The following is a 27,387-nucleotide window of genomic DNA, read 5'->3' on the forward strand; positions in this document are numbered from 1 at the left end:
AACCTCGACGGATGTCCGTATTGCGTCCAAAAAATTGAAGGCGTTTTGACCTCCTACGCATAATGCCTGTAGTTGATTCGAGCGACAAACGCGTTGGTCGGCGGTGACGGGGACTGGATGCATTTTTTTAAACTTGATGGATGTCCGTATCGCACCGACTGAAGTGCGAAACCACGTATCTGAATTGCGGTGTTTCAAAATACTCAGTTGCGCACTGACATCAGTAACTTAATTTCTAATTTTCATGTGGGGCACAAAGTAGAATATGAACTACATTTTGGGATAGGGAACTACCAGTTCTGGCCCATTTTAAAATCAACATATAAGCCATTTGGCTTCCCTATGCAGATCAGTGTTCTGATAGTGAGCCAGATATACTTAATTGTTCCTCATTGCAAAATCCAGTCATTTATAGAAAAAAGCCTTTTAGGACCTTAATAGAGATCTTTGTGGGAGCAGTGCTACTTTTTACGTAATAGTAATTTTTCTTGCCACAGCAACCTTTTTTTATAAACTGTGACGATTGAAAAATTAGATTCTTAAATTTTTACACTTTGCAACTGGTTGGAAGGATAAAAATTCACAATGTAAAATAGGACAAAAAAATTTAATTTTGGAATAGAGATTTAGTATTGGTTTCAACAGATTTTAAGAACATAAAGATTATTGCTCACAGGTAAAGAAGAATAACATTGAAAATTAGAAAAAGTACAGATTGGAAATACACAAGAGCCATGGAAAGAGAGAAGAAGAAACACAAGCACCAAACTCTAATACATACAAACATTCTGAATAGAGTTCGAACCGGTAAGGAGTACCTAGGCCTGTAACTCCGGAGTGAAAATTTCACTCAAACTTTTTCAAACATAAATTGAAAGTAATAACTGAAGCTGCTTACAGCAAGAAAGAGAGTGACTTTTATGGTGACTTCCAGCAAAAATGCTCCAAGTTTAAGACGAGATAGGATTCTTGCTTTTGGCAAATTTGAGAAAACTGAGAGATATTTGAATTCAGAGCTTTAAACGGACAAATTGACAAAAGTGCACACTTTTTGTCAGACATTATTTTTTAATTGGGATACAAGTTGAAGACATGTCTTGAAAAGTTCTGTGCTTTTTCCTGTGATAGAAGAACTTTCTGTACATATTTTCAGCAATACAGTTGGTACGTTTCCTCTTCACAAAATAAAATAGGAATGGAAGTGTTGAAACTTGGCAATTGCAATACGTTCTTTCCAAGTTTGGAAACCTTATGCTGATGCAAAAAAGGTATGAAACTACTGTTTTTGATACAGAGGGAATGGAGGAGGAATTTCATGATTAATTCACCTGAAGTTTTTCTACAGAACATTGTGAAATCATAACAAAATTTGTCTGAAATGCATGCAATCACTTTGTTCAAGATGAACAAAATTCATATCAGCGGGGATTCTAAAACATTCCAATGAAGGTCCTTCTTACACACGGCACCTTAATTGCACATCTTCCGCTCTTGCAGAAAAACCTAGTGAGAGAGTGCATTCCGATCTAGCCATGGCAAGCCCTCAGCAAAGGTTGCAAATCATTAAAACTGAGAGGAACCTTCTCACCTTATAAATAAGAGACTAGGGTCACAAAATGAAAGATAGAAAACAAAGATGACCCTGGTTCCAAACAGGCATTTTCATTTTCATTTGACCCCATCTCTCTTTTTGGCGCAGAAAAAGATTGTAGATCTAGAGAAGGAATTTCAGAGACAAGCAGTGAAAAAAAAGAGGAAAATATTGAGTGTAGTCATAGGATAAAAAACATGGATGAATATGCTGTTACTGTCCTTGCGTGCAAATATTCTAACCAATGAGAAATACATATAAGGTTTTAACTGTTTACTTGATTGCCTACAGATGCTCCAATGATGTTATGATTTTAGATATGTTGAGTTTCTGCTTAGGAAACAATCCAGCCAGAAAACTCAAAATGTCTTGCAGAGGAAGTGAAAAAGAAGCTTTGAACAGGTAATATTTCCATCACTTCTACGGCAATTTCTAGGATGAGCATTATTTGACTCAGCAGAAGTTAGTCGATGAATTGATCAGAAAATTAATTAAAGAGCTAATGGGATAAATAAGTCAAAGTATTATCCAAAGATCGAAAAACAAAAAGTTCAGTCTAATAATCCGGAGGGTAGCTTATAATATGGCTTCACAATACTAATTGCCATAATACTAAAGAAAAGATGATCACGTGGGGTGTGCTACATAACTTTTGCAACCTGCTTTTGCCAGAGACCAAGATTATGCGGTCACAATAATCAAAACAATTAGAGAAAAAGACAAAAAATATTCCATGTGACTGCAAAACCCTACTAAATACACCTATGAGTACGAAGTAGAAAAATAAACAGATGAACCAGAATCTACAAGAACTGAGATCACATAATGCATACCTTTTAAAGGTGCTCTCTGTACACTTAACTACACACAAAAACGAGATAAAACCTTATCCTTTGAATTAAAAAAAAAAACAACGAATCATAAATCTAAAACCAAGCAGTCTATGTGGAATACTAGGATGCGCGATTGTTGCTTCGCATGTTGTCATCTATTTCATCGGCGTGCCTCGTTTTGCTGAGAATCGTCAGCTCCAAACAATTCATCGCCAGGTCTTTCTTGACGGATTTGCTAAGTTCCACATTGTACGTATTTGCCTGGAATTAAAACAAGATACAAAAAATTGAAAGCCACATTGTACCTGAGGAGGATTATGATTTTTTAAAAACTGGTATTTTCCTACGACCCACTTTAGTAATTTTTCAATATCTATTCAATTTCTGACTGTAGAAAATTAGAAATCCACCTTTTTCAAAGTCCCTGCAGCGCTGGCTTTTTAAGGGGAGCCATAAGTAATTTTTTTTCAAGAAATTTTTTTTTGGTTGTTTTCTGATCAAATTTTTCAAATCCTTGATTGTAATTCAAGAGCAAGTCTTTTACAATCTGATTAATATTAAATAAGTTATGGGGCGTTTTGTGGCACCTGGGGTGATGGAAAATTCTTTCAGTTTGTTCTAAACTTTATTGACATCAAGGTACACTTTTCTTAAGATCTGCTTGATGGATTTTCAAAAACATTTTTTTGAACTCTTTCCTAACCTTTTCTCTAACTCTTGGCGAGAGGGTTTTCCCTGATTATCATTTTTTCTTCTTTAAAAATAAATTTGAAGGCCTCATTTGCTAATTTTGTTTTGTTTTTCTTATAAAATTCATGAAAATTTTTATTTTAAGAAATTTTAAAAATTCTCTCATCTAAAGCTAGAAAAAAGTATAATGAAAAAAAGGTTTTTGAAAATCCATCTGATAGAACCTGTGAAAAATAATGTACCTTTCTTTAGCATCAATACAGTTTAAATGGTTAAATAGATAGGGGCTCGTAACTACACTGCCGTGCTGAGGAAGAACGCCGTATGAGCCTTCAGACGTTGCCAAGTTTCTTCCGATAAAAACCGAAATTACTGGGAAAATTGTGAATATTATTTTCCAAAATTTTTAGAAAAGTTTGTACGCAATTTAATCTACAATATCTGAAAATTTCAAGGAAAAATATGCATGAACGTTGTCAAAAATACATGTTTCATCAAGGGAATTTTGGCAACTCTTGAATGTTCATTCGGCGTTCTTCCTTAACAAGGCAGAACACTGGACTGAGTTTCAATTTCATCCAAAATACCTACACAGCTTGCTTACTAAGAATTTGATAGCTTAAGCTTTCTGAGACAAAAGAAAAATTTATTCTTTTGAGAACGATACAAATGTGCTTGGCAAGAGCTACATAACTAAATTCTACATTTTCCAGTTATTTCTCAAGTACAAAATTTAACAGGGTGTAGTTTTTTTTTTTCATTTTGAGGAATCCTGATGAAGTCTTGATTTTTCCTGAATTTTGACTACTAAATCCGGATTTCATAATTTTTCCAAATCCTGACTCCATAATTTTTCCAGATCCTGATTTTTTGCGGAGAAAAATTAACGGACGGATAGCATAATTAACGGAAAAAAAGCGGACAGCCGACTTTTCTCAAATCCTGATTTTACAACCGAATTTTTCTCAAATCCTGATGAAATCGGGATATAATCCTGACTGACCTCAAATCCTGAATCGGGAAAATCCTGATGCTAGACACCCTGTTTAGTTTCTTTATAAAAAATGAAGCACTTTTTTACTTCAAATTTTCAAGATAGGATCTTCATAATAAAATTCACTATACTATAAAATACAAAATACGAAGGTACACAAGTTCCCTTGTACATAGTTTCCCAAAAGAGCTGCACGTTTTTTGTCAGGCGAACGATAGCAGATATCAAAATGCGGATTTTGTAGAGTTAATGTTCTAGTAAATACCGATAAAACGAGACAAATCCAAGGTCTCTAAGTCAAAAAATGACTAAGTTACAGTGTTTTGAAAATGGCATGTCGAACTGACCCCTCTAGGATTTTTAGTTTATTGCACTCTTTGATTTTCGAGGGATGGTATACCAACATTTTGTCCCTTTTGGGCAGACAATCACTAAAGAGTACTACAGCTCTGTGCTGATGACACTACGTGAGCACATTGCCAAGAAGCGGCCAGAGATGAAGGAGACATGGCTCCTGCACCACGACAACGCCCGCCCCCACATGGCCCAGTACACTAAAGGTATGGATAAACACGGGATTGTCTGTCTTCCTACAACCCGGACCTCGCACCCTGCGACTTTTGGTTGTTCCTTATGTTGAAGAAGGGCTTAAAAGGCAAGAGGTTTAACTCCATCAACGAAATAAAGAGAGCTGTTGAAACTTTCTTGAACAACCTCAGGAAAGAAGATTTCGAAAAAACATGTTTGCCGAAGTGGGAAGAACGGTTGCGGCGCTGTGTGGAAAGTGAAGGAAGGTACTTTGAAAATGAAACTAGTGTCCAGTCGTCCAGTGAAGAAGAGTAAATGCTGGTGATCTTAGTAAGATTCTGTAAAATTAATTTAATAAAACCACTTGAATCTTTGATTCCTCGTTTTTTTTCAGAAAAAAAATGCTAAAAATCCTGGAGGGGTCAGTTCAACGTGTCATTTTCAAAACACTGTAACTTAGTCATTTTTTGACTTAGAGAGCTCAGATTGGTCTTGTTTTATCAGTATTTACTAGAATATTAACTCTACAAAATCCGCATTTTGCTATCTGTTACCGTTCGCCCGAAAAAAAAAACAAAAAACGTGCAGTACTTTTGGGACACCCTATGTAATTCAACGTTAAAACAAATAAAGAAAACAAGGAAAAGTAGAATATTCTCATTTCAAAAATTTCCCAACTTTCTTCTGATATTAAAGTTGGTCTTTTTTTTATTTAAAAATCATGAAATTAACATATTGAATTTGTTTATCCTGATATACTTAGTTCGGGAATTATTAAATGGGTGAGGGAATGGGACAACTTACTAAAACTAATGATGACAGGAAATATCGAGCAACTTCTTCTGGTGGTTGACCGCCGGCTATCCTTTCAAACGGAATCGTAGTTCTACTGTTATTGTTAGGAAAATGGCTGAGTATCCTACTTCCATACTCGTGAATGTCAAAGCTACTTCTATTTTCCGCTTCTTTTAGAACAGGCGCTATCATTTCATGCCATGCATTCACTCTTAAGGCTAAATCATTGGCACGAGATTCCTGAAGAAAGAAAAAAAAAGATCATTTCTAACAATGAAGGCAAGAAAACAAAGATTTGATTTTAAATCACAGAATCACAAAAAAATTTCAAAGGAAAAATTATTGTATGGGCACAGTAAATAAGATACGATTATTGATATTAACTATTTTTCTTCTCTTGATCATTACTTACTTACACACCCACTAATATATTAAAGACCAAAGTGCAAAACCACATATTTTCATGGAGATGTTTCAAAAGTTTTACTCTAATTTTATTTTTTCGAAAAGAAACAAGCAAACTACATAGTTTGAAATTGATACAAAATATTCTACTGACAAAGGAAAAAAATCAAGGGATTTTTCAAGAAATTACACAGATTAGCTTTCCTAAGAAAAAATAAAGTATGAGGGGAAGTCTGCAACATCTCAAATGGCGATAGATGTTTTCGTACTTTGGCCACTGACATGTTCTTTTTCATTTCAGCAATAAGCCTGTTCAGTAATTGTTGCACTTCTAAGACATAGAGCCAGCACTAAGTTTAATGAAATTTTTTGCGTTTTTCTTATTGATATTAACCAATAAAAGACGAGTTAGAAGTTGCATATTTTGAATTCCAATTGAAATGTGCACTGCCAAGGAGGACAAGATGGAATCCAAAAATATCCTTCTCCCTGTGGCCATGATCCCGATTGTGCGCTGCCTCTGCAGAGATTTCCATGCTGTCGTGCCGTGATAGCAACTGCATAGACCATGAAAAAAGCCAAAGGATCATGGTTGCATGTGAAGGGATATTTTTGGGCGCAATCTTGGCTCTCTCAGTGGTGTGCATTTGAAAGGAAAGCTCAAAATCTGCAACTTTAGACTCATTTTTGTGGGTTGATATCACTAAAAAAAAAAAGAACCAGAGAAAATTTCTGTGAACTGAGCACATTTCTTGATTTTTGAAAATGCGACGATTACAAATTACTAAACATGATTATTGGGTACAGTTGTTACATATTCATTACAACTAGGGCCGGATTAGCGAGGGATTAGCTGTAGCACCTTGGACCTCCAGCCCAGGAATCCCCCTGGGCATTTTTTCCATAATTCTAGATCCTTCATCAGGTCTCTGGAGTCTAAAAGACAAACTTGGAAAGGCCCTAGGACTGGAATTTTGGTTGTCATGGAACCCTTATATTTTAGGATTTGGAACCCCTGATGACCAGCACCCCGCGCCCCTGAGCGCTAATCGGGCCTGATTACAATTTCTGATATGGAGCTGTTCGCAAAGTGTTTGCCTAATAAAGCAATTGAAGATACCTCCTTCTTTTCCTTCCAAGATTACTTGACACTTTGATCTACCTTCCTTTCATCGCTGAAATTGGGAGATTTTCAAGAAATGAGGGTTAAAAATTGGCACTTCATGAAAATTTTTTGTGTAAAACAATACAGCACTTAGTTAGGCTTTTTGTCTAAAAATTCATTAAGCAGCTATTAAATGAGCATGGCTGGTTACTACTAGCAGATTTCATAGTTGATTTTATTGCTTCAATTTCTTTCAAAATTTCTCGTTGCAATGCGTTTTTGCTCATTTGTTCTTTTTTCCGCGATTGATTGTTGCTCTTTGTATTGTGAATGAATATTTTTCTTTTGGTCCACATAATTTGTAGCTCCTCTGCATGAAAGCACACTCAATTTTAACAGAAGTCTGTTCTCCAAAAAATTCAATGTTTTTCACCGCTCATGTGGAAATAGAGATATGCCTTTCATATCAGAGAGGCAACGTCTTATGCATTTTTCACTCCAGTTATCTTGTTGCCCTTACCTCCACTTTTAGGAGTCTGAATCCTTATCATTCTCGCCAGCTTTTGTAAATTATTGGTACCCAAGCCACATTCTACTTCTTTCATAAAATTGTTAAATGAATCATCGGTACGAAAATTTGCAGTAGAAACTTTCACTTCAATTTTTAGATGTTGAAAAAAAGGTTGAAGATAAGATCACTCACATCTAATGTTTTGTTTGCATTATATTGCTGAATAGTTCGGAGGGCATGAGCTTCATACTGATCACCAGCGTCAACAGGTTCATCTGCGTTTTCATTCCAAATACTCGGTCCGATGCCATCGAAAATGGTCCCTGCATTGTCGTGAGCCGGCAGAGGAACTTCAATATTTTCAACATTATTATCTTGATGATTGTTATCACCATCATCGTCGTCATCCCCAAAATCTGTGCAGATGCAATCATTAGAAAATACTAAGCATTCTTAAAAAGTTGATATTGTAAACTATTGGAGAGGTGCACTCTCAATACCCACAACAAAAATAGTATGGTAAAAATGCATTGTTCCTCTTTATACCGCAATTTTAAACACATAAAGGTTTAGGAATACATAAGCAGAAGTTTTAGGTATACAATTTTATAGAACCCTCTTTTATTGACACAAGCAGGATTTCCATGATCTTTTCATTTCTTGATCTCCAGACTTTCTCTGACTTTCAATCAAACCCTCCACTTAGAGATTTTCTACCCTTTTTTTGTGCTGATTTCTGACAAACTGTGGACAAAATATCCACTTCTGGCAGTTCAAATTATGGAAAAGAAACTCGGAAGTTAATCAAGCTCTCCTGAATGGCACCGGCTCCAACCCCCCCTTTCAATACTTCTCTACCTCCAACGAAATTTGGGGGAATTTCCCCCAAACGCTAGGTTTCATCTTTCTCTAGCAATTACTTCTATTGAAACCTCAATTTCCTTATTAAAGGGTGGAGCGAAACTTTCACTTGATAAACTTAAATTGATCATAGTTAAAAATCGATATTTTGGAGTCTGAGACTTAAAGGATAAAAGCCAGTTCACATTAACAAGAATAAATAATAATAAGTGTGACGGATTCAAAATAATTTGAAATAAAAACAGGTACATACCTGCGCCACCATCAATTTCAGTATCGTCAAAACCATAAAAATCTGGGGGAAAAAATTAAATTCAGAATTAATTCATATGATAAGTTTATCGAATAACCTGAAAGCAAAATTAGACTAAAATTTTAAACGATATTAGTTCAAAAAATAAAAAATAGTTCAGACCTTTGTTCTGAATCATGTTGGAGCTTGCAAAGTAAAAAATTATCAGAGACGTCAATTTCATTTCAGCTGATAAGATTAATTTTTTCAAGGACAGTAACCTCCAGAGCGTCAAAAAAAAGAAAGAAAACCAAACAAACAAAAATAAAAACTATCTTACTTCATGTGTTTGATGAGCCTTATGTTTATAAAAACTTGCTGCTACAAAATATACAAGATCAAATACACAAAAAACTGGATCAACATGGAACTCATTCAAAATCCACTCAGATCGAAGAGCTTTACTTTATTCCTCAAAAATTTTCAGTACTTCAATCATGTAAAGAGAACTACAGAGTTGTCGCCCAAGGAATTCACACCCAAACAATTCGTTGTTCCCCATACAGAGGAAGTAATTTCATTTGATCTCTACAAAATTTCCACTCATCAAATTCATTTTAACTGGAAAAATATTAGACATTTCTGACTGAAAATTTCACTACTTTTTCTACAGAGCGCACGTTAAAATTAGCAAAGTTTTGAACAGAAATTGCACGATGGAGAATTTTCACACAAATTTTTTATCTCTTCATCTGAAAGAACTTAAAGAGCTGATTTAATAGTATTTCTTATAATTTTTTTTTGGCATGGAAAATAGTATAAAAATAGATTTAAAAGTGAAAAAATTCACCGCTTAGTGACGACACCCGGCAGCACTTCCTATTTAAACACACACATTTTGGCAGATTAGATCATTTTGTCATATCTTCTCAGATTATTGTTCCATTCACAAAGCAAGGGTATCCTTGCATTCAGTTCACTCAGTAGTTTCCATTTAAACACGAAATTCATCAAATTTCAGACACCTGCAAATTCTCTATTCTATTATTGTAAAGAATCAAGTTATTTGACTAAATTTTGCAACCTTAGAATAAAGTTACGTTCCTATGTCCGGGAAAAGACAATTCATCTTTCGAACTTGATCAGTGTTTAGAAAAATGGTTGACAAAAGAAAAAACTCACCTCCTTCATACTCTGAAGCAGCATCTAACATTTCTAGAACAGAGGAAAAGACAAAATAGTTGAATTAATTATTAAAAACGTATAAAAATGCACAAGATCTTCAATTACACGAGTGTCACATTCTCTGGAATTTTGAAATTCCCTGACTTTTTCATGCATTTTCAATGCTTTTATTTCTAGAGCTTCTTATAAAAATGCTTTCACCAAAAGGTTTCTCTCGTTAAGTTTTCGAAAATTGAAAAAATTCAAAATTCAAGCATTTTAAGGCCAAAGTTCTAGTTTCCACAATGGAGCTTGCAGTTGTGATAGAAAATAATTAAATGTTGCCATCGAAAGAAAGAAATCAGGAGTCTGCAGCAAAATTCCCCTACTTTTTCAGGTGTTCAATGACTTTTCAAGAACTCGCAACCCTAATTTCCGAATCATATTCGATCAATCCTTCAAGACACTCTTGACAGACAAATTAAAGTGATTTTTTTCAATCTATCAGAAAGAAAAGAAAGACTACTTACTGTAACTTGTAACAAAAAAGGATCGAAGCATGAGTGAAAATTGAGTACAATTACCTTAAGAGAATGTTTTGGATTCCAGTATTCAAATTAGATCCAACCAAGATTTTTGGCCTGACCATATTTTCTTTTTTGTTTCTGTTTTTGAGGATTATTAGTTTTGAAATTTTTAACAATCAATTATGAGAATCAGTTACTCTGTTTTCCACGTAAAGGATCCTCCGCACCAAAGACCATTTTTGTAAACTGCACCTCAATTTTGAATTCTTGTGGACAAAGGTCACTTTTGCTTTTCCTGCATATAATTAAAACTCTTATTTTCAGAGATGGTTTTACTTACCTAATATTTTTCTCTTCCTGTTGGGAGCGTCTTTCAGTCTTTTCATCTGTACCGCGTGGAATTCTGCTAGAACCCATGGATCAAACCCGTGGCCTTTGTTAAGATAGTATTTACCCTTTGTGAACATTTCTGACACAATAAACGTTTCTGACTCTGTATCTGTCTTTCCTCTATTCTTCTTTTTTCTCTGTAGAACACAGAATGAAATCAATTTATGATAAATGACGAAGATGAGTGAGAAAATTTTTTGCTGGTACAGATAATGTTCAAGACAATACACCATAAAAATAAGGATCATCATTGCATGGAAGTTTCCTTGTCACTTTTTTGTTATGCTGGAAATAACTGAGGAAAATACTTATTCCACTGAGTAATATTTTAATGGACCGAACCCTAAAAAGACGAAATGCAAATTTGCACATTGTAACACACGCTTTCTCATCAAAATCTCATGTAGAACTATTATTAAAGGTAACTCCTTATCAAGACATTGACGTTTTTCAATATGCGTATTCAAACTTCCCACTCATAGGAAAACCATGAACTATTTGAGATAAGTTGCACACTAAACATTACTTTCACAGTCTCAGAGGTATGAACATACACGAATCTCAATCTCGGAGTTAAGGCTTAGCTGTTGGATGTTGTTTACACTTTGAAAATGCAGGGTGAAGAAGGAAAGCTGCTTAGTTAAGAAGCCTACAAAAACTTGTGTACAAAGCCCAATTTGATTCAAGTAAACTCTTGTTTTTCTTGTGAACGAGAAAATTTTTGTGACCAATGCCATTTAAAAACACTGATAAATTTTGTTTAGAAGTTTATTTCAGCCATTGTCGTTGCTTGAATGTTCAAGTAATTGCGCATTAGTTAATTTGGTGGAATTTCATAAATCATAAGACCTGCCACCTCATGATTATCTGATGAGTCGATATTTGTGAAATTTTATTCATCTATAGAAAACTGCAAGTGTTTTTGAAGATATTAAAAAAGAAATATACAATTATGAAAACAAAAATAATTTTACACGAATTTTGTGGTCCTGCATCAAATTACATCAGTCAATCCACAGATAAACCAAACCCAATTTTTTAAGTTATTTTTTGCTCCTAAAAAATGACCGTTAGAAGCTATAAAAAGGTACCAAAATCATGTGCATCACAATCCTATAGATATTACAATTAATGAAGAACAAGTCAGAGAGAGAAAAATGGAAAAGAAATTCAGAAATGTAGTACTTACCGAACTAGACGAATCACTTGTATCCAACTTGTATACTCTTCGTTTTACCAAAGGCCGATTCGGATTGCCTTTGTCCAAAGGGATGGGTTCCCACGCTTTTGCTATAACTTTATCTAGGGACACAATGTTTTCTCGCTCTGGATTTTTTTGTAATCTGAAAACAGATTGAGTGAAGAACTCATTAAATCATGATTTGAGTTGATAGGCACTGTTAATTTAGAAATGGATAAATTCTTTCTGATTTTACTGAAGAATTTTTTCCTTTAGAATAACTGCAGCTATTTTGAACTTGGGCACATTGTCATGTTATAAAGCAAAAAATACAAATAATTCGGGATTGCGTTTTTATTTTTATTTTTTTTTAAAAAAACCTGACAATGGGTACAAGCCTGAAATGGCTGTAGTTTTTCAAAAGGAAAAAAGTCTACAGTAAAATCAGCGAGTGAAAGATTTATCCATTACTGAGAAAAATATTTATCATGACAAGTCTTGCTAACTTTTTAAAAAAGACTTTTTGAAACAAGCTCATCAATGTAAGATAAAAATAATATTTTTACGCTTATGATCCAGCTGGGTGTTTGGATCATTATTTTCATGAAATTCTTGGTCTCATCAAGAAAACCATGCATATTATGGAGATTACTGATAATTATACAAAGTTTTTATGAAGAAAATTACAAAAATCAAAAGACGGAAGAAAAGCTTCAATAGATGGCAATAAAAAAAAAATAAATAAATAAAAAATTTGACCAGAGGAAAATAAATCAAAATAAATACGATAAAAAGCAGATTCGCCATCAAAACTCCTCAAATTTTAGGAAAAATATACCTAACTGTTTTCAAAAATATTCTTCCTAAGTTTCTGGCGTCAAAGTCAAACCATTCTATTTTCTCATGCCGTGCTATGGAAAATTGCCATAAGAACATTTAAATGCTGCTAATTTTTTCCAATAAAAACATAATTTAGGTGGAAAACTATGCATATTTTTCCTTGGTGTTTCAGATATTTTGCATTTACTTGCGAACATAATTGTCAGAAAATTTGGAAGAAAAATAAATACAGCTTTTCCAATAAATTCATGTTTTATTGAAGAAAGTTTGCCCACGCCTGAAAGTTCATACAGCGTTTTATACTTACTTCTGCCGACACTCGCGTTCTTTTTCAGTTTCTTCTTGAGTATCTTTTAAACTTTCAGGCGAGTCGTTCATGGGGAGGTCCATAGGCGGAGGGGTTGGTGGTGGTGTTGGTGGAGGCGGGGACAGAGGATTGTGTCCATCCATCATCGAGTGATCCATGTCATTATTGAAAATTTCCTCATTAACAGGATGCTCCGCAGCCTCTAAAAAAGTCGTACAAAAATTATTAATTCACTTTTATTGACATTGTGAGGACATGAAAAGGGACACAACCTAGACTAGAAATTCCTAGAATCTGGAAATACGCTAGGAATTTATAGAGGAGAAATTTTAATTACAACACAGATTTTTCAGATAAAAAAAAAAAAAAGATCAAACATTTCATTTTTCTTTTTTATCTCAATAATCAAATAATCTTGTGCTTAGGTGATGAAAAATTATGAATCAATTTTTGTCGGATTGTTTCTACCGTTCACGGTAGAAAAGAATTGGCAACCTTTTTTCCTCCTTTTTTTTTAAAAGATTTATTTTATTGTAAGCTTCCAATACAGGAAATATATACAATTAGCTTAAATTATAAGTAGGTCAGCCTCAGTGGTGTAGTGGTCAAGGCAGTTCGCTGCCAACACTGAGGTCCCGGGTTCAATCCCCAGAGGTGACTGATATTTGAGGACACTCAAATATCAGTCATCGTGACTGTGGATGACTATGCCACTCCAATACCCTGACCCTTCGAGGTTACAGGGTGCGGGAGGGACATAGTCACCCAGTAAGTAATCCGTCTGCACTGTTCGACTGGGTTGTGAAAAATCGGTAATCACTCGTAGTGTGCGCGACTGCCAGCGCTACCTATCAGTGTAGATTGCAACAACACAGTCCAACTCGGTGGAGGCATGGCCGTGCTCCGAAAGTCCGTGCTCTGCAGCGTCTGCCACAGTCTTTGATAAGACCTTCCGTTGGCTATCAGACGGCCGCTGAGCCTTGCGGGAATACAGATGATACTCAATGTGTCAATAGTACGAAGATATGTTAAGGAGCACGGTCCGACTTCGGGGTGCATGATGGCAGTTGCCAGTTGCCTTGGCCCCTTGAGGGCGCCTCGCCGGCCAGCCCGGCCTTACTTACTTACTTACTTACTTACTTACTTACTTAAATTATAAGTAATGTATGTAGAAGTAACAACAGATTAATTACTTAATATCATAAGAGTTAAGAAAGAAAGTGGTAAAATAACTGACTAGCTACAGTTAGTCAATTATATAATTTTAAATATTACAAGTTTAGGACTCAGAATCAGTAAAGACATTTACAAAGATTCAGTGGATTAATGAGTGAGTTTCAGATGAGATGAGTTGACGTAAATAATTTGATCCTAAAATTAATTTTGTCTTAGAAATCAGTGTCAGGGCTGGTGACAAGTTCCCGAGGTTTCTTCTTTTTAAGTCTTCTAACCTCTATTAGATTATTTAGTAACTCAATCGCTGTTTCGTAGGGGTGGCGATGAAGCCTGTCTTCGTACCTTTGTGAGATTTTCTGAATATATTTATAAATAGATTCTATACCTGGGTCCTTGTGAATGTCTCTATTGGTTTCATATCTTTCGGCACCACACAATTGTTTTCAAGTTTTTGACTGCATTGATTACAATAATTTTTAACTAGATTTGGTGGCGCAGCCCCAAATTTGACAACCATATGCCCATGTGGGTCTTATGATTTGTTTATGAGGTAAAATCTTATTATCTAAAGAAAGGGAGGACTTCTTACCTAGCAACCAGTTTGATCTAAAAGTTTTAAAATTGCATTCCTTCTTTTTGAGTTTAATATGATGTTTCCATTTAAGTATGGTATCTAACGTAATTCCTAAATATTTTGCTACTTTGCATAACGGTATATTGGCAACCTTCACTGATGTTTTTTCAAAAATCAGGGTAACTAATAATTAGATTAAGACGGGAATGTTTATCAGGTTGGTATAAACACTTTTCCACATAAGATTATTGGCCTCTGATCTCAGTAAAATCAGAGGGTTTTGTTAATGTAGGCTTCATAATAAATAGAAGAGTGAAAATGCGGAAAAAATGCTTTAAAAAAATGCATAATATTGAACATTATTTGTGGAGGCACTCACCGCCTTCTTTATACTTGTGTTCAATGTATCATACATTTTTTTTTTTTTTTTTTTGAGAAATCTTGTGAGTTCAACAGTTGCAAAAATGAACTTTACATGACACCACGCTACTGTGAATGGACATAATTGCAGCCAAACTTTGATACAATCGTACTCGGAAAAAGTAAAATGCACCGCGTTTAATTCTTGAGAAAACTAAATCAGAGGCAAATCACTCATCTTCAATGATTGAACATCTACCTTAAAATATTTTATTTCAAGCCTATAGTTCAAGATCAAAATTACACAGAAAAATCAGCTACATAAAAAACAACCTGAATCTTTAACCTAAACATTTCCTTACAACTCTAAAGGAATTTACTAGAGTTGGGCCGGGTATCCGGCGATTATCCGGATTGCCGGATTATCCGGCCGGATACCGGATATCCGGCTCCGGCCGGATACGATTTTCGCGAGTATCCGGATCCGGCCGGATAATCGCGCTATCCGGTTTTTGGACCCGCCGAATAGTGCTTTTTTGGCCCTGAAAATTTCGATAAATTTTTGGTGGTATTCTTTCTTTTTTCTTCCCTATCAATACAATTTTCTGAATTTTTTCCTGAAACTTTTGACTTTTTTTCAGTCATGGTAATTGTTCGACCTTTATTACCGGAATAACGCACATGTTCTGCTAATTGACGCGATCGCAACGTAAATTCCTTTAGTCCGCGACCCGCGTGTTTCACTATGGAACGCCGTTAGTGTCAAAACCCTTTTCTTGCGCGCGCGGAATTTTTTTTGGCGCGCGGAATTTTTTTTCAGCGCGCGGAAAGAAAAAACCCGTTTTCGATGAAAATCTCTGAATTTCCGGATTCCGCGCCGGTTTTCGATATATTTGCGCCGTTTGTGTCAAAACTATTTTTGTCGGCGCGCCGCTTCAAATCTGTTCCGCGCGCGGAATTTTCGATATATCGATTCCTGCTCGCCGTTTGTGTCAAAACTATTTTTTCCGGCGCGACGCTCCAAATCTGTTCCGCGCGCAGAATTTTCGATATATCGATTCCTGCTCGCCGATCGTGTCAAAACTGTTTTTTCCGGCGCTGCACCAGAAAATAATTCCGCGCGCCACTTTTTCGATATATCGATTTTTCTGCGCGCGGAGAATACATATTCTCCGCGCGGCGCGGAACAGATTTGGAGCGTCGCGCCGGAAAAAATAGTTTTGACACAAACGGCGAGCAGGAATCGATATATCGAAAATTCCGCGCGCGGAACAGATTTGAAGCGGCGCGCCGACAAAAATAGTTTTGACACAAACGGCGCAAATATATCGAAAACCGGCGCGGAATCCGGAAATTCAGAGATTTTCATCGAAAACTGGTTTTTTCTTTCCGCGCGCCGGAAAAATATTCCGCGCGCCAGAAAAAATTCCGCGCGCGCAAGAAAAGGGTTTTGACACTAACGGCGTTCCATAGTTTCACTTTCATAGATGCAGGTGGAAATTCAAGGCCCGAATTTTGTTAGCTACGACCGATCGTGAGTCGAGTAAACTTAACCTCAAAAATCGCGACATTTTTCGCGCGAAAAAAGCACTATCCGGATCCGGTACTATCCGGATCCGGCCGGATACTTTTTTGAATTATCCGGTATCCGGATCCGGCCGGATACAAAAAACCGATATCCGGATCCGGTTCCGGTGACGCGAAAATTCCATTTCGGCCCAACTCTAGAATTTACTAATTCTCATTTTATTATCTGCTCAGAAGAGTTTTTAAGTTCTCAAAGGTCAAACTTCGAAGATTTGATGATTTCAAGATTTGACATTAAAATAGGTGCGTGGAACAGTTTTTGCGTAAGAGGAGATAAATTGTTTTTATCATGATTGATTCGACTGTTCAAGGGATACAAACGTATTTTGTACCTGTAAAACTTTGTTCGATGATTCTTTCAGGAAACACACACCGATCATCAGGTTCATAATCTTCTTGTAAATAACCGCTTTTTGTAATGGGCCAAAATAATCTGGGAAAAAAAGAGGTGAAGCATAATAAAATGAACTAGGTAATCGACCCTAAAGACAAACAATTACGGATTGCTTCGGGAATTTTGATGTGTCTGACTTGAACAATAAATAGAGACAATATTTGGAAAAATCTGAGCTGAAAGGTGAAAACTTATGAATGTGATTTTCTTTAGAATCGTCAAAGTCTTTCAATGAACAAACTAATCTGGGAGAATTACTTTTTTAAAAAAAAGCAAGAAAGAAAAAAAAAATAAATAAAACGTCCTGGAGAAGAGCAGGAGATTTGTTAACATAGTTTAGGTGTCAATAATAACATCTATTAACTCTCACAAAACTGTAAAATAAAAATCGAGGAACCGAGAGGCTCAATGATTTTGTGGAAAGGGGTCTCATTACTGCTTCATTTTCCTGACTTTTTGGGCTTTTTCCTGACTCCAGAATTTTTTGATTTCCTGCTTTTCCCTGATCTTTGGACAAAACTACCTCTTAGATTTTTTCCTTTGAATTACGCTGACTGCTGTTAAATTTTGCATGAAATCTCCGCTCAGATTTTAATTATAAAAAAAGGCACTTGAAAGTTGTCCTTGCTCTCTAAAAATAGTACCGGCTGCAGTTGCTGAGCTGATGCACTACTTGCCGAAGTCTTAGACTTTTCAGGTTTTCTAGAACGCCAAAAACCCTGGAGATTCGTTGAAAAAATGTATGATAAAAGATGTATTTAGATTAAGTTTGACTATTTCCTGCGGAGTTATCAGAATATCAACGTTTTGTGAGACTTTGACGAAAAACAATGTATCAGGTAAAACAGCCTAATTTTCTTGGCAAAGCTCATTCCCTGATTTTCAGGAGCTCATTCCCTGATGAAAAACTGAAGTTTTCTTTCACTTTCCCGGAATTTTCTTAGGGAAAAGAATATAATGAGTCGGATGAGTGGAGATTTGGAGAAATTTCTCGAAGCCCAGTTGAAGATGCAAGTTCGGGTCATTGATGCGAATTTCCAACTGTGTATGCGCGATAATTGCCGAAAGCTGAATATCGCTCGGTCAGATTAGACCGCCAAATTTAAAACGAAATGATCCCTGGTTGGTTGGAGAAGAGATTTCCCGTTTCTGGAGCAGATTTCCTGATTTTCCTGGTAAATTTTTATTCCCTGATGAATCCCGGTTTTTAAATCACTAGACACCATGAGCTAAAATTACATTTTGGATTTTCCTGATTTTTTACCTGAATGAATCGATACTTGTCAAATTTTAAAAACCAACATATGTAATGAACGGAATATTTAAATGTTTCACTTTTTCAGGTGCTAAACTGCAGATACTTGAAGAATGCTTGACACACTCGGAATTTTCTGATTCATGATAGATTTTCCTAATTTTCCGTGATATTTATATGAACGGTGGCTGTCCTGAAATAATAGACACATTTACTATTAAAAATAAAAGTTGGTGTTGAAGGAAAAACGATAGTCCATACCTGAATTCATCCATTTTCCCGACTGCTTCTCCTTCAGGTGTGAAAATATCTCTCGATTTATTAACCTTACTTTTGATTCGCAAGGAGGTGGGAAGGACAAGTTTATCTGATTGCTTTGCTAGTTTATCCTCTTTCTTGTCAAGTTTCATATCAATATTTTTATCTGAAAAATACAAAAACAGGGCAAACTGATTAGGATAGGAAGTTCCATTGATAGAAAATTTGACTTATTGATCGAAAGAAGATTCAACTGATTGATCAAAAGAGGATTTGAATGGTCCATAGACAAATGAATGATTTGCCTACTCAATGGAGAGACTTTTAGTCAATGAAACAGATGATCCAACTCATTGACAGAGAATTTGATTGGATGATCAAAAAACAATTTGACTGGTTAATCTAACGGGTCAATGAATAGACAGTTGGACTCATGGAATGATAGAAAATTTGATCAGTTAATTGAAAGGAAAGGACACTACGAAATTGTTCCCTCTCTCTTGAGTGGCACCAGCTGAAGTTGCTGAGCAGATACGCTATTCGCAATATTCCGATATTTTTCAGAAGCTCCCTAAATTCCTGACTTTTCTGGGTGACTGTAAATTCTCTGAATTTACAGGTTTTCTAGACTTTCGAAAACTCAGCAAGGGCTAAAAAGAGAGAAAAATAGGGGTCATCACTCCCTCAAGCTGCCCTACAACCCAAGATTTGCCTTGTTTGGTGCGATTTGCAGATAAGGTATTTTTAGCACCCTTACTTCATGCAACCCTGAAGACAGAGGCTAGAATTAGTGATACACCTTGAAATTTTCTTTGTTAATGATCTTAAGTCAAGGGAGCTTCAAGAAGTATTTCCAAATTTTGGTTAAAGGATTACATGTTCGACAATTTCACACTCACCAGTATTAAGAAAAGGAAGGAGTTTAAATTCTTCAACATTGAACGTTCTCTTTTTCTTCTTCTTTGCTTTTTCTTTTTGCTTATCAGCACCTTCTTCGCCAGTTCCTACATCACAATCCTCATCGTCTTCATCATCGTTACTTTTTTTCCGGCTGAAAAGAATAAATATGAGGTTAACAAGTATCCTCGACAAATGTAACAAAACATGAATTAGAATTAACTAAATTCTCGAGGAACACTGTGTTTTTAATTTAACCCTTTCGATAAAACCATTGCGTTAATCTATCCACCAGTTTGTGCATTGCGCACTCTTTGAACCATGGACAGGCTAACTTATTTGGCCCTTGTATTTTCGCTTTAGAGTCCGAACATATAAATATAATATTATATGTAATATATAAAGCCATATCTGTATAAACAGCGGATACTGAACAACGCCATTTTTAGAGATGACACTTTTATGGAATCCATAAACCTTCAAGAGTTGCTGCCAAGTTTCAGACTTCTTGCATAATTTTCCATTAAGATATGAATAAGAAACCATGTTATGTCTAAAAAAAAAAGCAGACGTCAGAATTTGCTGTTCATCTTAACCAAGCTCATTGATCTCCTTGATGATACTGTGTATGAGCACATTAAAGTGCCTAGTAATAAATAAGACCTGTTGTATATAAGTATCTGTGGGATGGCACCCTAGGGTGCGGCTTACTTTTGAAAGTCTCAAATTCGATTGGATCCGCCCGTCAATCGATGACCTCTTCCTAAAAAACAACTTTCAACTTGAGCCGAAGATTGTGCGACGATTTTAACCCGATGCTCAAGCCTATCAAAGTTAGCACATGAGCGTCATTTTCAGGTTCCAGTCGAGGCAATCGGAAGTGAGACAGGGGATCTTAGGGAAAATTTCCCGAAAACTTTTTGTTGAGTGATTCTTATGTATTTTTGGACACTGAATCGGAATTTTAAATTTGTGTACAGATGTTTCCACCACCGAAGCTACCAATTTGAAAAAATTGCCCAAAAATGGTCTAAAATTCCTTTTAATGCAAATACCTCGCTTATTTTTTATTTTCTGACCAAAAAAGTTAATCAAGAAGTACCTAAAGTAAATTACATTTTGAAGAGAAAACTTTGTAATAAAAATGTTTTGTGAGTAAATTTTACTATATGATTAAAATTAAAATCGCTACAGCGCACTGAAAAAACCATCGAATTTCAAATTTCGCGTTCCTTGCGCTTTTTTCAAGAATAACATTTCTCATAGCGACACTAAGAGTTCATTTTTGAACTTATAGAGCAGTAAAATTACTGTCAGAAGGCACTCTTTATCATTTTGTTTCATTTTGAACAGCATTTAAGAGTTTTTGAAGTATTGTGTATATGATATAAGTATAAATATATAATATAAAAATATGAACAGATCATCAGCAGCGTCGCGGGGCTTTCTGATCATTACATATCACAAATCCGTCTCACTCAAACGGCGTGTCAAAAACATTAACTTTCAAATTCCAAAATTATTTAGAGGGGGAAAAATTCTATCTTGATACCAAACTGAGTAGCACTCTTCCGGGAAAAAAAGAAAATTATCAGGTGCTGCGTTTACAGTTTGAGTCAATAAAGCATTACATAATTCAAGCTGTTTTTGCATATTTTACCGCACTTTTTGAACATGGCAAAAATCGACTGAATTTCTCATTTTTGGATTCATATCTAACGTTCGGTACTACTTCTACGGTCAACTTTTTGCTGCCTTGCAAAGTCTCTCAAAACAGTTGATGAAAATTGCTGAAAAGTTGTTAAAAATTGTGTTTTCATACCTAAGTGCGGGCACCTCGGAGTCACAAATACTTCCTATGACAAAATAATTCTAATTCTCCTTACCTGCCATTAGGGGAGTCTCTGTTTTTCATCACTTGTTTTAAGTGATTTTGCAAAGCAGCAAAAATTTGTCCCTTGTCTCTCAGGGACTCTTCTTTTAGTAGATTAAGAGGGTATACCTACATAAGAATCATTCTACCGAGAGATGTATTTGTACCTCTGAGGAGTTCCTAGTATGTAGTGTCGAAAAACATGATTCTTAAAGACATTTCAGCAATTCTCTCCAATTTTTTTGAGTGAATCGGCAAACACGCAAAAATAGAATCTTCAATTTTCAAAGAATTTTTTTTATGGTAGATGAAGAGTTCCAGGTTAAAAATTGAGTTGAAAATCAAGAATGTTAAGTTAAAGTGGTCAAAAATTATGATTTCCTACTTTGGCACAGGCTGTCTTGCAGGTACAAAAACATCCTTTGGCAAATTAATTTTTATGCTCTCCTTATCTGTAGGTACTATAAAAAGAGTCTTCAAAAAGTAGAGGCCCAATTTTTCTAAAATTTTCCCTGTCTTTTGAAATAGTAGCGAAGATCTCATAGATTTCCACCAAATCGAGGGATTCGGTCTAAATATGATCTTACTATGGAGAAGAATCCCCTCACATCCTGAAAAACTAGCATTTGATCGCCATCGATTATAAAAATGGTACCTATAACCAAGATTGATTTCATGCTTGTTGAATAAATCTTTCAATAAATTTCAATATACCAGTCACAATAAACTGTGCTTTCAGCCTTATTAGGGGCGTGTGTAGGGGGACTATGGCTTTCTTTGTCAGTGATTGCCTTTTTTACTTCTTTCCTCCTATGCACTCAAATTTTTCTCTCATTCTTATTTCATTCTGCCAAAGCCTGAAAATCATTCAGGTCATTGGAAAATTACATAGGCCAAGGTATTTTTGCAGGATTGCAAATTCACGAAGAACTAGTGACGGTGTTATCTAAAAGTTGAACCCATGTGAGCATCAGGTTAAATTTGTCTAAATTTGGCCAAATTTTGAGTAACCTATTTTCATAAATTTATGAAATGGTTCAAGACCGGACCTTTTCATATTTCGAATTTTTAGCCACATCAAAAAATGGGGGAATGTTGGGGGAAAATCCTAGAAATTCAAAATTTGAATCCACTTGAGCACCAGGTTCAAATTATCCAATATTGCACAACATTTTTTAAACTCATTTTTTCTCTATGCGATCACCGATTGACACTCGGACCTTCTTCAATTTCATCTTTTCTTATTTTTCGGTCGTTTAAGCCGCACCCTGGTGGCAGCCTCTCCAATTTTTCCCCTCTTTTAGAAGATCAATAATATAATTTGACTCTTGTTTCCACTTTGAAAGTTACCAAACGCTAAGTTCCTTAGAAAAATCATTAAAAAACTGGACAGTTATCATACATTGATTCATACATATAAAGCACTTAACCTTTTTTACATTAGATAAGTAGTTTATTTTATGTCTTATTAAAAATAGTTTTACGTAAAAACCGGAGATGTGGTCATTTTTTTAAAATCACTGGATTTCAATTAAAGGCTTTGGATGACAAGTGGGCTATGAGCAGTTTTTGGTACTTCAAGAGTAGGTTTAAGTAGGATGGGGCCTTATGGCGGAGAGAAAATTCAAACTCAGTTTATAATGCTTAAAAATTGGATTTTGGTTGTGGCTTTTTTACAGAATATATTCTACGACTAGTTCTAGTTTAAATCATTAATATCTCAAACTTTTCAAAAGCTGCACTCATCCCCCTTGTCTCCGAAGCCCTTCCATTGAATTTTCTTTAAATTTAAACTCCTAAAGCTCATTTTTTAGAAAAAGATTTGCTTTTTTGTCTAAGATGATTTCCTTGGCCAAACCCTTTTTGCTGTACAGACGCAAAAGTGCACAGCTTTGAAAACTTTGAACGCCATTTCCTCAAAACTTAAAAACTTGACATCCGCTGTCTATGCATACATGGCTTTATATACTTTCTGTTGGTAAAGATATGAACCACAATTGCATCATACTCATGACAGATGGCGGACACATCTATGCGTGAGAGAGGGCCTTAAAGCGCCTCAGAGTGCCATGTTTTGCCAATATGTTTTTCCTAACTTGGTTTGTGGGATGTACATGGCAAATATTCATCTAGCGCCTATTGAAAGAGTAAAGACCCTGAAAAATACTTTGATCACTTACTTCATGTTAGCAGATAAGGCAAGCCGTATGTTCATAGCTCTTGCCCAAATTGAGTCGACATTCTTGGCAAAGATAATCGATGAATTCTGAATCACCATCGCAGCTTCAGCAAAATTCATTTCTTTTACTGCTGAGGAGTTATTGTAGAGGTTTCTAATATTCCTCATGTATGCCTCCAGGTACTGAAAAATGTATTTGACCAGATAAGCAAAATAAGTAGGTATATATCATTTTTTCTCAGCTTTGTCATACCTAAATACATTTTGTTTCTCTTGCAGGCTTTTAGGGCGCACCTCATAAGTGCCTTGATGAGCTTTTCCCTTATTCTGTAAAGCTTTTTTTTTACATCAAATTGTGGATGACTGCAATAAATTTAAATGCTCAGTTACCAACACACTAAATAACCACATTCTTATGGAACCACAAAGTAGAAAATGGAACACAGGACCGCTCTTCTGAGGTGTCTTCAAAAATGAACATGTAAATTTGCGCAGCCAAGTTGCGAATTCAAGAGATGGTGAGTTCCAGAAAAATCAGTCACCATGAAGGCTTTTTCCCGGAACTTGACACCGAATTTTCACTTAATACCTTGTAAAATTTCTCTGCTTCAGTTTGGCAAACATTAAAAAGCAAAAATCTGGAAAACAAGACAGACATCAATTCTGCATGAATGACAGCTGGGTTCTTTTTTTCAACCTCCTTTGGATAATGAGCGGGAAGAAGTTTCACAACAATGCATTAGAAGAATGTAAATCTTATCACTGAGAGCTTATCAACCTCCAGTTTAAATTTGAATAATACAAATGGTTGGACTGACAAAGATATGATTATAATTTCCACTGGTGCAAAACTAGTTTTGAAATTATTTCCTTCATTTTAGATGAAATCCAAATATTTCTTTAAAGAGCATTGATTCACAAGGTTTGATTTTTCTTTTTTTTTTTTTTTTTGAAAAATGTACCGGTCAAATGGAAACTTTAATCTTGAAAATCAGGGTGAATCTTTTTATTTTAACTATTTAATAATTTCTTTTGACGATGAAATGCAATTCATATGTTGGAATATGGTGGTGAAAAGTTGTCGTAAAAGAACTATGGCGATGACCTGAGAGCAAAACCAGGTATCTCTATTTGCACGTTGCAGACTTCCTGACAAACTATACGTTTTCTTCCGAAAATTCCTCATCATAACTTCTGGAAAGTTTCCTTAATTTTTCTTCACTCTTAAAATTAGCAGAATACTTTGAGGTGATTCCATGGACGCCATATTTTGTGTCAGAACGGCATGCGATATATCGCATCAATTGGTTCCATTTTTTCACCTTCTCGTCATTTTTCTCCAATTTTGAGATCGCAATTCTGTTGTCAGGAGACTTAAGCACTCACTTACCAGTTTTTACAAAGAAATTCAACGTAATAAAGGCATGGTTTTTTTAGAGAGAAAATATCGCATTCGAGTGTAGTTTCGATATCAGTATCGAATGCGATGTTTTCTCTCTAAAAAAACCTTGCATTTATTACGTTGAATTTCTCTGTTGAAATTGGTAAGTGAGTGCTTTAGTCTCCGGGGAACAGAATTGCGATCTAAAAATTGGAGAAAAATGACGAGTAACCGAAAAAATAGAACCAATTGATGCGATATATCGCATGCCGCTCTGACACAAAATATGGCATCCATCGAATCACCTTAAACACATTTCAAGTCATAAAGTTGGCTTGCTCTGCTTTGAATCATTACCATGGAGATACACGATTTCTCACTTTGGTCATCGATATACAGCTTCGACATAACTTTGTTCACACTTTTAACTGAATTTATTGTCCATAAAAACACAATGCTCTCAAATAAAAGTTGTATTAAGAAGATTACAGAGTGTTGGTGAAAAAAGGAAGGACTAAAAAAATTAAGGGACATCTTTCCATTATATACAATGCATCAGTATGCATAATCTTGGTCATTATTCCAAGCTGTAAGTGGTTGTTCAAAAGAACTTGTCAATTTAAAATGCAATACTCTGAATTTGAAATTAATTTCTTGAGCTTGCAAAGTTTCATGAGAGATCTTTGACAGGTTTTGAACTAAAATATAAGAAAAATAGAACAGAAAAAATATGAGCTAATTGTAATAAAAAAATTATTCCAGTTCTCATTGATTTACAAAATGATTTTACTCGATGAAAAATATTTATATCTCATACCTGAGACAAATCTATGGAGGCCAGTTTGGATAAATCGGTTGCTTTGAAGAGCAACTCATGCTCCGAGATATCCAGTGGCTCTGGCGCCATTTTGATATTTTTTTAAATCTGTAAAAAGGAGAAATCTACATTAGGAAGAGGGCAACACAATTCTTTGGGTTTCTTTTTTTCAAGTACCTGCAATATGATGAGCAGGTTTTCAATTGTTGCAAAAGCAACCTTCCGAAAATAACACCACTCACTAAGAGACTGATCTATTTTTTACTTACGTGAACAGTCTATGGCAGATCATTTAGCCAGTTTTACGGAGTAGAGATTGGTACAGTAAGATTACTGCTGAAGTTGTTACCTTAAACAGGAGTTTAACTCCTCTCAAATAAAGTTTACAAAGATACAAAGTATATGGTAAAATACTTTAGTTCTTGTTGAATTAATTAAAGGTCTCAGTTGGAGTTCTGTGAGTCAGGGCATTAGAGCGCAGCTCACTGTGGGGCATGCTTAAAACTGTTTTAAAAAGGGTTAAAAGAATTCTTAGACTTCCCATTTGGTGAACAGTCCTTCCTACTTTGGACACTCTTATTTTCCAAAAATTTTAAAGCTGGTACGACCTTCTATAAGGCTCATATTCACAAATTGCTGCGATTTTGAACAAAAACACACAAATTTCACTGCGATTCTTGGAGAAACACTCAACTTTTGCATCTACAGCAGTTTTAGGGCAAGAGTGCCTGCCCAATTTTCCTAGCCTTCTCATTCTTTAGGCGGCCATGTGAGCGCGCTCGCAATTTCGGGAAGTTTCTGCACCTGGTAGATTGACGATAATAGCCTGTAACGTCGACCATCAGCGACTATCATTAACCCACGCACTCTAGCTCAAATTAGGCTCTGCTCACCTTCAGAACAACAAAATAATGCTACCAATAATCATAGCTTGCTGAAAAAATTGGCTGAGAAGTAAAAGAGGGCTGTTCAAAACATGTAAACATTTTCCCTCCAAAACATGCTTAGTTTGAGAGGCAGACCCAGTGTGCATATAAGTAGCTTGCAGACCGTGACTTCAACAACAACAAATATCTCATTCATTAGCAATGGCCATTGTAAACTAGTAATTACACAAAAATGATGAACCAGGGCTCAGAGTGAAACTCAGTCATTGCGCCTTGAATGCTTTGTTTTGTTTACCTATGTACTATCAATCTCTGGTCATGGCAGCATTCAAACTTATAATTTCAAAGGAAACGATCAAAGATTAAAACGAAAGTACTCACACTTTACGATTAAGTTTCCTAATCAGCTATTTCTTCCGTCCATTGTAACACATTTTATCAATGTATTTAAGCACAGGAACAAAAACACATGAAGCAGGACTCAGCACTCCTCACATTATCAAAATCAAACAGGCAAGTAAGCTTCCATCATTTAAAATTTGAAACAGAGACATTACTCAAGTGCCTACATCCCAAAAAGCACTTTAAAATTAAAATTAAATTGCTAAAGTAAATGATTACGATCGGAGAGATCATTAATGATAACTGAAGATGATTTGGTTGAAAAGTCCGTTAAAAACCTTTATCAAAACGCTGACACCGGTTATAGCAGCCATGTATGAACGTTGCCATGTAGAAGGTGTTTCACAGTGTATTCATTATGATGTATAAAAAAATGAACAGATACATGACAACT

The 27,387-nt window shown here is 35.5% G+C and overlaps 1 protein-coding gene across 1 annotated transcript; it reads right to left on the reverse strand.

The window, feature by feature from the left end:
- Positions 1-588: 588 nt before the first annotated feature.
- On the reverse strand, positions 589-27,328 carry LOC109041609 (uncharacterized). Its single transcript, XM_019057993.2, has 14 exons — positions 26,973-27,328; positions 25,705-25,812; positions 23,508-23,689; positions 19,457-19,608; positions 18,561-18,723; positions 16,983-17,083; positions 12,954-13,155; positions 11,816-11,969; positions 10,577-10,763; positions 9,728-9,760; positions 8,567-8,608; positions 7,645-7,868; positions 5,441-5,671; positions 589-2,685 (listed from the first exon to the last, which is right to left on the reverse strand). Exons 2-14 carry the CDS (start codon positions 25,792-25,794, stop codon positions 2,545-2,547), a joined length of 1,902 nt encoding a protein of 633 aa, XP_018913538.1. The 5' UTR covers positions 25,795-25,812; positions 26,973-27,328; the 3' UTR covers positions 589-2,544.
- Between the last annotated feature and the right edge of the window lie 59 nt (positions 27,329-27,387).

This window comes from Bemisia tabaci, chromosome 7 (genome assembly GCF_918797505.1).
Source record: "Bemisia tabaci chromosome 7, PGI_BMITA_v3".
NCBI classification, from domain to species: domain Eukaryota; kingdom Metazoa; phylum Arthropoda; class Insecta; order Hemiptera; family Aleyrodidae; genus Bemisia; species Bemisia tabaci.